Genomic DNA, 13,993 nt, shown 5'->3' on the forward strand with positions numbered 1-13,993 from the left:
GTGTTATCTGACGTGGTTGAAGAGAGCAGGAGCAGTGGGGCACGTGGATATTGAATATTTTATAAGTAATGAGAAAAGAATTGTTTTATAAGTAAAAAGCACGTGGATATCGAATTAGGGATTCTTCTCTCTCAGTACTTCTAGGGTTCGGTTCGTCCAAAGTTGATTTCATTTCAGAAAATTGGGGTATGAATTTGGGTATTTAGGGTTGAATCGAGGTTGACCTTCAAAGAGTGTGCAGTTGTCGTCGTCCTCATCGGAGTTGTGGGACCTTCTTCAGTTGCAATCTGGAGTGGCCAGGTCAGTAAAATTTTGGTTTTGTTAGAAACCTTTATCTTGCGATGTTGGGTGGTGGTCCCCGTCTATGTATTGTGTTTTATTTTTGATTGCAATGTTGTGGTCCCGTTGGTGGGATTGTGTTCCATTTTTTATTGCAATGTTGTGGTCCCGTTGGTCGGATTATGTTCCATTTTTTATTGCAATGTTGTGGTCCCCCATGCCCCCCATGTTTAAAGTGATAATTTTCTATGTGTGTGAGTGTGTTTTGGTTACGGTTTTAATACATGTTTTGTCGTGATTTGATTATATTATAGGTGTACAAATACTTATATATAGTGTTTTGCATCATGGACGAGGATATTGAGGTTGTCTTTCACCATGGAGGGAAATTAGTTAACGATGGGAAGCTTAAGTATGAAGGGGGGGAGACATCTAGGTTTATGTTTGACCCAGATGTTTGGAGTTATTTCGTGATTGTTAGTGTAGTGAAGTCTTTGGGATACGATGGGCTTAAAGATATGTGGTACTCTGTAGGAGGGGCTTCAATTTTGGATGATAAGTTAGAGCGTCTGTGTGATGACACTGGTGCCATGCATATGGTTAATTTAGCTAGGCTGAATGGTGAGGTCCATGTGTTTTTGATACACCCTGTTTCTGAACCCGAAGTCATACATATGCTGGAACATGTTGGTAATGATGAAGGAGAAGTTGAAGAGAGGGGTGAAGAAGTGGAAGTTGAGGCTGTAATGGAGGAAGAGGTTGATGGACTTGAACAAGTTGAGGAAGTTGGTGGTGATGGTGAAGAAGTGGAAGTTGAGGCTGTTATGGAGGAAGAGGATGTTAGAGTTGAACAAGTTGGTTGTGTGTTGGAAGAGATGGGTGAACAAGTGGAAGTTGAGGCTGTTATGGAGGAAGAGGTTGTTGGAGTTGAACAAGTTGGTTGTGTGTTGGAAGAGATGGGTGAACAAGTTGAAGTTGAGGCTGTTATGGAGGAAGAGGTTGTTGTAGTTGAACAAGTTTAGGAAATTGGTGGGGATGGTGAAGAAGTGGAAGTTGAGGCTGTTATGGAGGAAGAGGTTGATGGTGATGGTGAACATGAAGGTGTAGAACAGAATGAAGTTGAAGCAGATGTGGAAATTCGAAGTTGGAATTCCTCTTTTGAGAATGGTAGTGGTGATGGAAATAATGAGTGGTTGGAGGGGCTTGTTGATATCAATGTTGGTTGTGATATAGATGATGATATACATGCAGACTTCGAGGGAAATGTGGAAGTGGAAGTCCAAAGTATGTCAAATGACTCTAGTGGACCATTAATTAGTGGAGCAGAAAGTATGTCAAATGTTGGTTGTGATAGAGGTTTATCAGATGATGAGTGGGAATCTGAACAATTAATTAGTGGAGCAGAAAGTGACTCTAGTGGACCATGTTCTAGTGTAGAGGGTTATGGGAGTTTTCCAACATTTGTGTTGCCAAAAAGTATGGTTGACTTTAAGTGGGAAGTTGGGATATATTTTGCTGAAAAGCAAGACATTTTGGAGGCTATAAAAGATTATGCGTTGGATAATGGAAGAAATATACACTTTGTCAAGAATGATAAAGAAAGAATCAGGTTGAAGTGTGTGGGTGCAAAAGGTGAATGCCCTTGGAAGTTATATTTTGGTTATATGAAGGCAGTGAAAACATGGCAGTTGAGAACAATGGTGGACAACCATACCTGTAGCAGGGAGTTCAACCTTAAATTAATTGATGCCAAGTGGTTGAGCAAAAAGATACACAAAACTATTAGAGATAGTCCAACAGTTAAGGGTGTGGATATAAGGGAAAAAATTCAAAGGAAATGGAACATTGGTATTTCTAGGTGTATGGCCTATAGGGCCAAAAACATAGCAACAGAGCAAATTGATGGCTCTTTCAAAGAACAGTATAAAAGGTTATATGATTATGCCCATGAGTTGGTGGCCAAAAATCCTGGGTCAACAGTGAAACTAAAGGTTGAGGATGTGGGGGGTAAAGTCATTTTCAAGAGATTCTATGTATGTTTAAAGGCTTGCAAAGACAGTTTTATGTCATGCAGGCCAATTATTGGTTTAGATGGAGCATTTTTGAAAGGTAAGTACGGTGGTGAGTTGTTAACAGCTGTGGGCCGAGATGGGAATGAACAGATGTTGCCAATTGCATACTGTTTTGTTGAAGTTGAGAACAAGGAGTCATGGAAGTGGTTCCTGGAACTATTGATAGATGACCTTGGAGGGGCTGAAATTATTGAGTCTTGCTACATGAAGTCCAAATATGAGGAGACATATTCAACAATCATATATCCCTTAAATGGAGCCAACATGTGGAACATTACTCCATATCCTGATGTGTCTCCACCACACAAAAGAGTAATGCCTGGACGACCAAAGAGAAAACGAAGGCTAGAGCAATGGGAAATGAGGAAGGATGAATCAAGAATGACCAAATCTGGCTTGCAAAAGAGATGTGGCATATGTAGAGAACATGGCCATAACAGAACTCGTTGCCCATTAGCAACCCAACCAGGAACTGTGCCCAGTACATCAGCAACCCAAGCAACTCCATCCACTCAACAATCTGAAATATTCTGTACATCAGCACATCAGCCCAGTACATCAGCACATCACTCTGGGAATCAACCGTAGTAGACAGTAGGAATTAACTGATGCAAATTTGTAATATTTCTGGTACTGCAGTTGATATTAACTGATGGAACTTCATGTTGATAACTGATGTAATATTCTAGTCTGTATGACAGCACTTTTATGTAGGAACTTCAGCTTAATTAAAACCGAACGCTAGATACGGACGCTCGCTAACTGAGAAAACATGCAAAATCAACATTACATATAAGGAACGAACGCCTTCAAGTTACTCGAGTCTGCCGAACGTTACAATCACTAGTATAACAAAAGGCCAAAACCGAACGCTCACAAACACTACCACACAGACCGAACGCTTTAAGATTCAACCCAAATTAAAACCGAACGGACGCTCGCTAACTGAGAAAACATGCAAAATCAACATCACATATAAGGAACGAACGCCTTCAAGTTACTGGAGTCTGCCGAACGTTACAATCACTAGTATAACAAAAGGCCAAAACCGAACGCTCACAAACACTACCACACAGACCGAACGCTTTAAGATTCAACCCAAATTAAAATCGAACGGACGCTCGCTAACTGAGAAAACATGCAAAATCAACATCACATATAAGGAACGAACGCCTACAAGTTACTCGAGTCTGCCGAACGTTACAATCACTAGTATAACAAAACGCCAAAACCGAACGCTCACAAACACTACCACACAGACCGAACGCTTTAAGATTCAACCCAAATTAAAACCGAACGCACGCTCCCTAACTGAGAAAACATGCAAAATCAACATGAAGTACATTCCATCATAAGAACGAGCGTCACATATATGACCAAAAATTACAAACAATACAAACTTTTATAGTCAAAATAACTTTGGTTCATTGCATTCTAAGTACATCCCATCATAAGTACAATGAAATCATGGTGATGGTGAACGAAAAAACACTATTGTAAGTACAATAATGTTCACCACAACAAGAACACAGACAATCCCTAACAGTACATTAAGCCTATTTCCCAATTTCTTCACAGAGCAGTCCAAATCACTTATAATCTTCCATCCACCTTCCATTGCTTCTCTGTTCAGCAAACACTCAGACTTGCCTTCACTACTGGTTTCCGTTTCAATAACCCCATGATCTGCACACCATGTGAAATAATTGCAACCACCATCTTCACCACCATTCTGTACAACAAAACACCAATCAGGGCACCCTGGAACTGAAAATAAGAACAACGAAAAACCCAACAAAAAACCTTACCTTGAACTTAGGGCAGCCCCAAAATTGCTTGCCTCTGTTCTTGACTGTTCTTGCAGTTCTGATAACACATTTCATCCCACAATAGCACAACGGACTACCATTGCTGTTCTTAACTCCTCGAGCACCACTACAGACCACATTACTATCTTGCTTCCGCCACCCGCTGCATGACGAAGACGAGCAGGGATGCATCTTCAACCGCAACTTCGATTAAACCGTAGAAGTACTCAGAAGAATTCGATCTGCACGAAACCTCAATCCCTAATTCGATCTGCACGAACCCAACCCTAGAAGTACTGAGAGAGAAGAATCCCTAATTCGATCTGCACGAAACCTTAATCCCTAATTCGATCTGCACGAACCGAACCCTAGAAGTATTGAGAGAGAAGAATCCCTAATTCGATATCCACGTGCTTTTTACTTATAAAACAATTATTTTCTTTTTACTTATAAAATATTCAATATCCACGTGCCCCACTGCTCTTGCTCTCTTCAACCCCGTCAGATAACACGTCCACAACAGCGTGCCACGTCAAACACACCGTAACGCCGTTTGACAGTATTTAACGGAAAGGATCGATTTGTTGCAATTTTCATAAAATTGGGACCCAATTGATATTTTCAGAAAGAAAGGGACGAAATTGAGATTCCATGCGAAATTAGGGACTTAGTGAATGATTAAACCTAACTTCTTTCCACTATCTTCTTCATTTATTGCTTTAAATTAATTTTTTTAAAGATTTAAATATTCTTTATCTTTATTTTTATGGACTTTGTTCAAGATTTATTTTTTCAACTGTTTAATATAATTTTAATTTTTGTAAGTTATATTCAATTTGGTTCTTTTCATGATATTGTCTACATTATTAATAAGTGATAAATTTGTATTAACAAGTGATAAATTTGAGTAAATCACGTGTCAGTTCATAATTTTTTTAATTTTTTTTATTTTCTTTAAAAATTTAGATTTTTTTTTTAATTTAAAAAAAAGATTCACGTGTCAAGTCAATATTGTGTCATGTGACAATATCAGTGTCTTTTGTCAAGTTAGTGTCATTTATCAAGTTACTATCAATGTCATGTGTCAATATTAGTGGCACGTGTTACTATTTTATATTCAATTCAATCTCAATTTTCATTAATTTTATTCAATTTAGTCTAACTTTTGTTAATTTTGTTCAATTCAATTCTAATTTTGTCGTTCTCTAAATTGAGATTAAATTTAATTTTTATTAAAATTCACATTTTATCAAATATTTGTTACTTTATTTTAAACCAAATCTAATTATGTTATTGAAATTTAATTATTAGATTTATGTTTGATTTTTTCTACATGTAAAAAATAGGGTTAGAGTTGGTTTAAAAATAATGAAGAATTCTTCTTCTAGTTTTAAAAATAATAATGAACTTTCATTCTAATCTTAAAAATAACTTAGAATTTCCCTTGTAATTTTAAAAATAATGAAAAAGAATTCTTATAATTTTAAAAATAATGAAGAATTTTTTTTTCTAAATTTAAAAATAATAAATAATTTTCTTTCTAATTTTAAAAATAATGAAGAATTATCCTTCTAATTTCAAAAATAACATCGCGGAACTAAACCTCAAAAGTCTAGGCGTCTTACAACATAAGGTTAAAACCTTACAAATATCAAATTCATTATTCAAAAACATAAAATTACTTTAAAACATGATAAATCCCCCATAGTTATTCCCATAACTCTCGTCGTGCTACTTCATCTCTGCCTCATCTACAATGTCATCTACTCCCGTACAAGTACGATCATTGTAGGTGGAACCACAACCACAAAATGAAAGGGTGAGTAACTAAGAACCTAACATAGCATATAATTTCAATATCAAAATATCATAACTTAGATTATCCTAGTCACAACCTTACAATACAACACAATATTCAACTCATAACTTAGATCATCACCACCCAGACTATCAAAGTCACAATATTACAATACATCACAGTATTAAACTCACAACTCAATCATTTACACGAGCTTCTGTATGTTTCCTTGAATTTTGTCGTACCAAACCTGTTTCGCAAAACAGGGCGATTCGAGTCGTCTTCCATCGCAACTTCAGACCTATCTCCCCAACTCCTCAAGGAATTACGAGTAAAAACTTCGGTTAGGCGCACCCACCGAGCACTATACTCACACGAGCCGAAGTCATTGGGCGAGACATCCAACCCTCTCTAGTCCCTACGCACGAGGAAAGGCTGACACTCGAACCTCAGTCTCCGCAATGACTCAACACACTATCGTATCGCAATACGAACACCATCGATTCGACAAAAATTCTAAGGAAATGACAGAACGCTTGCTCTCACAATTTTACCATCACAACCATCACCATCATATATATAAAGTCAACTAAATTCATTGACTAACAAATAATTAAATAATTTAATTTAATTATTCATTACTAATTTCACACTTCCATAAACTAGAACAACATTTCTAGTGCACCCCCACTTTTACTAAATTCCCAACACCAAAGAAAACACCTAATTTCAATACACCCTTTTTTTTTTTACTCTAAACACACTCTCTTCTACATCTAACTCTTCAAGTGAACCCCAAAACTATCAAATTACTTTTTCTCTTACTTCCAAATAGGTCCTACATGAAACTACTCATTTCTTACCAACTCTCTCTTTCTCTATTTACGTAACCCTTCACTTCTTTCTCTTTCTCTTTTGTTTTCAATACACAATGTCATTCACTCATCTTTTCTCATAAAACCATGGATCTCACTTCCCACTTTATTTGACTTTTCAAACCAAACAATTTCTTCCTCACACCAAAGTTACGTAACCACTCTTCTTCACCCAACTACCTTACTTTTTTTTTCTTAAATTAAATCCACCAACACTCAAGACCCCACCATATTATACACCACTTTCTCCTTGTTTTCCTCTCTTCATTTCTTCCACCACTTATGGCACTCCACTTTCTTCTCCTATCTTTTCTTTAATTAATCAACCTTCCACCAACACTCACTTCTAATTTGTTTAATCTCTCCTTGGCTTTCCAATCCCAACTTCACACCCATTCCTCACCTCATTTACGTCCCATCCATGTAACCCCTTCTCCACACACCTAAACACTACAATTTTCATTTCACTATTCTCTTTTTCTTCATTTCCATAACATTCCAAGTCAACTCCAAGACTCTACTCCACTCCTTTCTTTTTCAACTCCTACCCCAAGACTTTCATTACTTCTCCTTACCTCTATTGTAATGTGCCCATCTCCACCTTCCACTTTCATAATTCTTCCTTCATGTTCTTCTTCCACTCAAGACCCCAAACTTTCATTCTTCTTCACTGTTTTTCATCTACTACATATACCCCAACATCACTGATAACGATAATTTTTACCATTATTTGCAATTACCAAATCGACTCTTTTGAAGCTTGAAACATGTTTAATCCTCCCTTTTATCTAACTTTGTGAATAAGTTTAGCTTAGGCTTCACATAAAAGTTTTCATCACTAATTCCTCAAGTTGTAGGCAATTTGCGTGCTTTGGAGGAGTATTTTAACTACCAAGAGTGGGAACCGAGGAAAAACTACAAAAGTAAGGGTTTTGAAGGAACAACGGAAAGTACCTCGCGCCTGGGCGCAACAGAAGGGGGGATGGGCGCCACTTTTTGCGAACACCTCGCGCCCGGGCACCCTAGTAGGGGGGCTGGGCGCGACTTTTTACGCTGGCCTCGCGCCCGGGCGCCCCTCAAGAGGCGCTGGGCGCCACTTTTTGCGCAGGCCTCGCGCCTGGGCGCCCTAGAGGAAGGGGGCTGGGCGCCAGTCCCCAACACAGACCTCAATGCATCCAACATGTATACCCATTACAACAACACCACTTTTTCATAAAATATAAACATGTATAATCCATTAACTACCCCATATAGTAGAAAACGAAAATGAACATGTGAATACCCATTCTCCATGCAACAACACATGAAACTTAAACCCAAAAGAAGAGTACATTCCTTAACATGTTAACTTTAATCCCAACACACAAGAAAGAAAGCATGCAACAACATTATATTGTTACCTTCTACCCATCATACATTATGTTATATCTCAAGTTAAACCCCTTACCTCTTGAAGACTTCCTTTGTAAACCTTGAATCCATCTTCACAAGACTTGCAGCACCTTGGCCTCCTTGCAACTCCAAAAGCTCTCAACGTCACCTCACTCACGGATTTTGCAGCAACGACTTCACTCCCACAAGTGTTGAACCCTTTTCCTCCTTTTCCCACACTTGTAGATCTGTCCAAGAGACACCATGGCCCCTTAATCCACTAAGAAGCACTTAATAATTGGAAAGGAGGTCTGCCCACGTCCTCTCTAACCCAAGGGACCAACATTATGGGTCTGGAGCATATTCCCCAACTTTCCTCGCAATCCCCACGTGTTTCAAATCTGAAAATGTGAAAACTGACAAAGCTCGTGCTAGGGCGCCCTTGGGAATAGGGCGCTGGGGCGCAAGTCCCCCAACAAGTCGCAACTTTGACCGTCCGGTTGACCCCCTTCTCGAAGTTGAAAATACGCGTATGAGTACTCAAATCGAATCTCTTTGAGTCTACTATCCAATCAAAAAAGAATCGACTCAATTGATATTTTCTACAAAAATTATAATTAAAATAGTAAACCATGTCAAACTTTGACAGCATTCTATTTTACATTATAACTTGAACTTTTTTACCACTCGGTAAATTCTTGAGGTTCTAGGGCCTTACATGACCCCTTCGAAAGCAATTCAAAATATGATATTTTTCTCAAACTTTCGTCTAGTTAGACCCTACATTTTCCCAACAAAAATATAATAGAGAGCTCTATGAACTCAAGTTCCAATCTAGAGCACAAAGTTTACGCCAGGCCACTGACGTTTAGCTTGTGCCATCCGTCCAAAACCTTTAGAGCTCACTAAGATTTTGTTTACTTGAATGGATTTGGGGGAGAGTGATTGAATGAATTTGAAAGGATTTGAAAGTAAATTTTTTGTTGTTTATTTGAGTCGATTTTGGAGGTAAGTGAGAGTGGATTTGGAAGTAAAGTTTGTGAGAATTAGTGTAGAATTTGATTGATGTGACAAACTAAAAAATTTCCTTCCAAATCCACTCTCACTTACCTCCAAAATTGACTCAAATAAACAACAACAAATTTACCTTCAAATTCTTTTAAATTCATTCAATCACTCTCTTCCAAATCCATTCAAGTGAACAAGGGCTAAAAGTTTATTTTCAAATGGCGCCCAACAACACTTAGTACGTGGTTAGTGGTCAAAAATCTCTAGAGCACTAAAAGTAGTTCTCCTTTCGCACCCAACGATTTTACCGTCTTGTCCAGCACCATTAGAGGATGTCAAAATCTGATATATGTATTACATTGGTCCATTAGGACTATACAAGTTGTTTAATTTTTTTTTAGTGAAATAAGTCTAAATTAGTTAAAGAAAATATACTCACATAGTGTTAATTGATCAACTTAATACATCCATACCCACTTGAGAATTTTACCCATTTTCATTTCTATCAAAGCAACTCAATCACTCAAGTATAAAATTAATATAAAATCAACCTAAATGATCAAATCAACAAATCATACTCAATGAAATAAACAAGGAAACAAACACAAAATTAAATCAAACCAACCCTCTTACTAATCCATGTAATTCATCGGATAACAATGCAACTTTATAATTGAAAATCAAACATACTCAATTGAAGCAAAAACATCATAACCAATTTACTCCACATTAGAGTTCAATATCACAACCCTTTAGCACACTTTTCTCATCATCGTCTTCGTTGGGTAGTAATTGTATATCTTTGCTATCTTTTTCTATCTTGAAATGTTTTTTTCTAAAGCTAAAACTCCATAACTTTATAGAGTGAGTTATTCCAACATACAAAGGTATAATACAAAATAACAACTCAAAATAAGGTAAATTAAGCTCAAATGATGACTTCTCTCTATTATCTCTATTAAGATTAATGATTAAAATCATACAAAAACTAGAGGAAGATAATGTTATATAGTAAATTTAAACTTCCTCTGTTTAAAAATCCAACTGATCCAAAATTATCTCAATGTACTACTATCAAAATCTAAAATAGATGTGAAATAGAAGATAATTTGAAAGAAATAAGGGGGAGAAATGATTCGCGGAGAAAGGGGAACAAAAATTTGGAAAAACTGATAGAAAGCTTTAATTGTTTTTTCTTCTTTTATCATTATCTTGTTCTTATATTATATTATTATTTTTTCACGTTACAAGATTTCAAAGTATAATTTTCTTGTCTTAATATCATGCATATTTATTGTCTTATTTAAGCAATCTTTTGTTTTTGTAGGTTTTTCTAAAAGCATCTTAACAGGTAGGTTATCTATTTCTCCTTTTATTAAATTCTATAATATATCAATTGCTTTCTTGCACGAACAAAATTATTTATTAAATTTATTCATTCATTTTATTTTCACGCACTTTAAATTTTGACGAAACTTAACTTGACAGGATTATTCAATAGAATAACAAATTTCAAACGATCAATGATGATCTGGAATGATGCGGGAGAATTCATAGGTCAAAATATTCTACCAATATTAATTGCAACTAGATATTTGTTTGGACTCTCACTTTTCCTAGTGATATTCATCTATAAATGGCGACGAAGACATTTTTCAGTGTATGAAAACATTGAAAACTTTTTGTTAGACAGTAATATGAATCCCATTAGATATGAGTATAGAGAAGTCAAGAAAATGACTAAAGGTTTCAAAGTGAAATTAGGAGAAGGAGGTTTTGGTTCTGTTTACAAAGGAAAGCTTCAAAGTGGGTTAGATGTAGCAGTAAAGATGTTGAGCAAATCCAAAGACAATGGTCAAGACTTTGTTAATGAAGTAGCTACCATTGGAAGAATACATCATGTGAATGTAGTAGGTCTTATTGGATATTGTGTTGAAGGAAAAAAGCGTGGTCTAATTTATGAATACATGCCTAATGGGTCATTGGATAAATTTATTTTCTCTAAAGAAGGAAGTGTTCCTTTGAGTTATGAGAAGATATATGAAATATCTCTTGGAATTGCTCATGGGATAGCATATCTACATCAAGGCTGTGATGTGCAGATTTTACATTTCGATATCAAGCCTCATAATATTCTTTTAGATGATAACTTTACTCCAAAGGTTTCAGATTTTGGACTTGCAAAATTGTATCCTACAAAAGACAAATCCATTATTTTGACTGCAATAAGAGGAACACTGGGTTACATGGCTCCAGAATTATTCTACAAAAATGTAGGTGGAGTTTCACATAAAGCAGATGTCTATAGTTTTGGAATGCTTTTGATGGAAATGGCAAGTAAGAGAAAAATGTTCATAGTTGCAGAACATTTTTTAACATTCAAGTCAAAATTATTTTCCCTTTTGGGTCCATGATCAATTTACAGAAGAGAAAGATATTGACATGGAAGGTGCTTCAGAAATGGATAAAATTCTCATAAGAAAAATGTTCATAGTTGCACTTTGGTGTATACAATTGAAACCATGTGATCGTCCAACAATGAGCAAGGTTGTAGAGATGCTTGAAGGAAAAGTTGAAAGTCTTGAAATTCCTCCAAAACCTTCCTTTTATCCTCATGAAATGTTAGAACATGATGGTACAATTAACTCGGACGAAATATCATGGAGGGATTCAACTAGTTATAATGTGAACGTTGACAAAATCACGCCTAATCACTCATATTTGGAACAACTCATTTGTTAGTAGTTAATTATTATTATAGACAAAGTTGTAATTTAAAATTGAGGCTCATACTATGTATTGCCCATTTAAATCATGCTCACGCACTTTTATGACTTCTTAATGGTGTTAATGTGCTCTTTTATATTTTCAATTTAAATTTATAATCTTGTCTCTAAAATTAAATTTAATCTTTAAAGATTTTTTAAAGGATTTAAAAGGATCATTTTCTAGATAGTTTGAATCAATTTTTGTTGATAATTTAAATATATTAGTTATTAAAAATTATTGCAAAATAATTCGCTTTTTGTTTAAACATATACTACATATAGATGAAGGTTAATTTATATATATAAAAAAAACCTCAATTTTCATTATTTAGGAATGAGGTTCATGGGAGATAAAGGAAGACATAGCTGCAACAGGAAGGAGGAAAAGAACAGATGGAGTGAGGTGCAAAAGGAAAGTGGAAGTGTGGTGTGACATGTTGAGCTATGGTGACGAATGTTAGAAATCAAGACTACAATGTCTAATCCTACAAAGTTGCTTCAACAAAATATACTAAAATTGGTCAAATCATTATTATTTTAATTAAGAGTTGGAATTTTTGTTTCTAAAGCTCAAACGTAATATTCATCTAACATTAACTATGTAAGGTGTAATTTTTGTTTTTTCTAATTTACAAAAAAAATAGCCATTTTTCCTAAAAAAAAATGACATGAATGAATATGTTATATGGTAGGAATTTTCTTACAATTTTTTTTTTTGATATTTTTCTTGTAAAGAAGTAATACATTTGTATTGATATATTTGTTTTCAATGCATAAGACACAGATAAAATACAACATCTTGTTAAAAAAGTTTTATTTACCGATATATTCGAAGAAATATAACTATTTTCTTCTTGTCCACTGAAATGTACCTAGAACAAAATTTGAAGAAATATATAAAGAAGGACTTTGATATATCTGAAATCCATCCTATTTAATAACTCTCAAATTATTTTAATAAATTTTTATTCCATTTAATTATAAATTTATTATTTATTATATTTGTGTTTTAAAAACCACATAATATATGCATATAACTCTTGGGGTTGTCAACATATATTTTTCTTCTACAAATAAATGTAATTTTTGTGGAACAAACTGATGTAACTTTATTTTAATATGTTTACAAATATAAGAAATAATATATCAGGAGTGATGTGAATATTCGCTGACTAAGGATATCAGGAGTGGTGAGAATATTCCATTGTAATTTTGTTGAAGATTATAGTGGAATTCTATGTGGATAGAGGAGACCAGATGTAGCTTAGTTGAACTGAATGAGTATAAAAATATCCATGCATTTATTATTTATCTCTAGCTAAACGTTTCTCTTATAAAACCTACAGTTGCACTCTAGTTTTGCATACAAAAACCTTCCCATACTAAACAATTATCCTTTAACGAAGGAAGTTCTTACAAACACTACATTGTATATTTTGAATAGCACGTAAAAAGAAATAATCGTTTATAATCACTTGCAAAGTCAAGTGTTTAACAATTACTTGATAAATCTTGTACTCGATGAACGGGTTATATCAGAAGGGTTGTGAAAAGATTTTTTTCATTTACACTATTTAACCCCCTTCTAGTATTTTTCAAGTACTTCATTGATGAAGGTTTTCTTGCATAGTGATCATTTGAGACTTGATTTGGACATCATAAAAATAACTTCATGATTTTTCTAACATTTTTAATATTTATCATAGATCTAATTTCATGAACACTCATCCCACACCAATGTGTCATTATGCATGTCAATATTATAAATGTGAATGGTATATATGACAATAAAGTTTTAATTTATGTGGAACCTATTTTAAGAAAGGAAGAGTAGGATAGTTTGCTCAAGCATTTGAGGCATATAAGAGGGAATGATATCTACGATGTATAAGGTTGTTGTTTACAAATCTTGGAACTCATAAGGGTTTTTAGGTGTAAGGAACAAAGTAGAAGTGTGAGGATTTATAGTTTGTTGGAAGTCCAACATCGATTAGATATAAGGTCTATTAAGAAA

At 35.0% G+C, this 13,993-nt stretch overlaps 2 protein-coding genes and 1 pseudogene across 2 annotated transcripts; 2 read left to right on the plus strand and 1 right to left on the minus strand.

Annotated features, from left to right (window-relative positions):
- Positions 1-1,343: 1,343 nt before the first annotated feature.
- LOC148205166 (uncharacterized) lies at positions 1,344-2,939 on the plus strand. Its single transcript, XM_088103431.1, has one exon. It carries the CDS (start codon positions 1,344-1,346, stop codon positions 2,937-2,939), a length of 1,596 nt encoding a protein of 531 aa, XP_087959557.1.
- An 840-nt stretch (positions 2,940-3,779) lies between these two features.
- Positions 3,780-4,439, minus strand: LOC148205167 (uncharacterized). Its single transcript, XM_088115657.1, has 2 exons — positions 4,160-4,439; positions 3,780-4,083 (listed from the first exon to the last, which is right to left on the minus strand). The coding sequence occupies exons 1-2, from the start codon at positions 4,349-4,351 to the stop codon at positions 3,817-3,819; spliced, it is 459 nt and encodes a 152-aa protein (XP_087971783.1). The 5' UTR covers positions 4,352-4,439; the 3' UTR covers positions 3,780-3,816.
- Positions 4,440-10,734: 6,295 nt separating this feature from the next.
- On the plus strand, positions 10,735-11,953 carry LOC124846305 (rust resistance kinase Lr10 pseudogene; annotated as a pseudogene).
- Positions 11,954-13,993: the final 2,040 nt, after the last annotated feature.

The sequence above is a fragment of the Vigna umbellata genome, chromosome 1 (genome assembly GCF_029865625.1).
Source record: "Vigna umbellata cultivar VRB3 chromosome 1, Vumbellata_1.0, whole genome shotgun sequence".
Lineage (NCBI taxonomy): Eukaryota > Viridiplantae > Streptophyta > Magnoliopsida > Fabales > Fabaceae > Vigna > Vigna umbellata.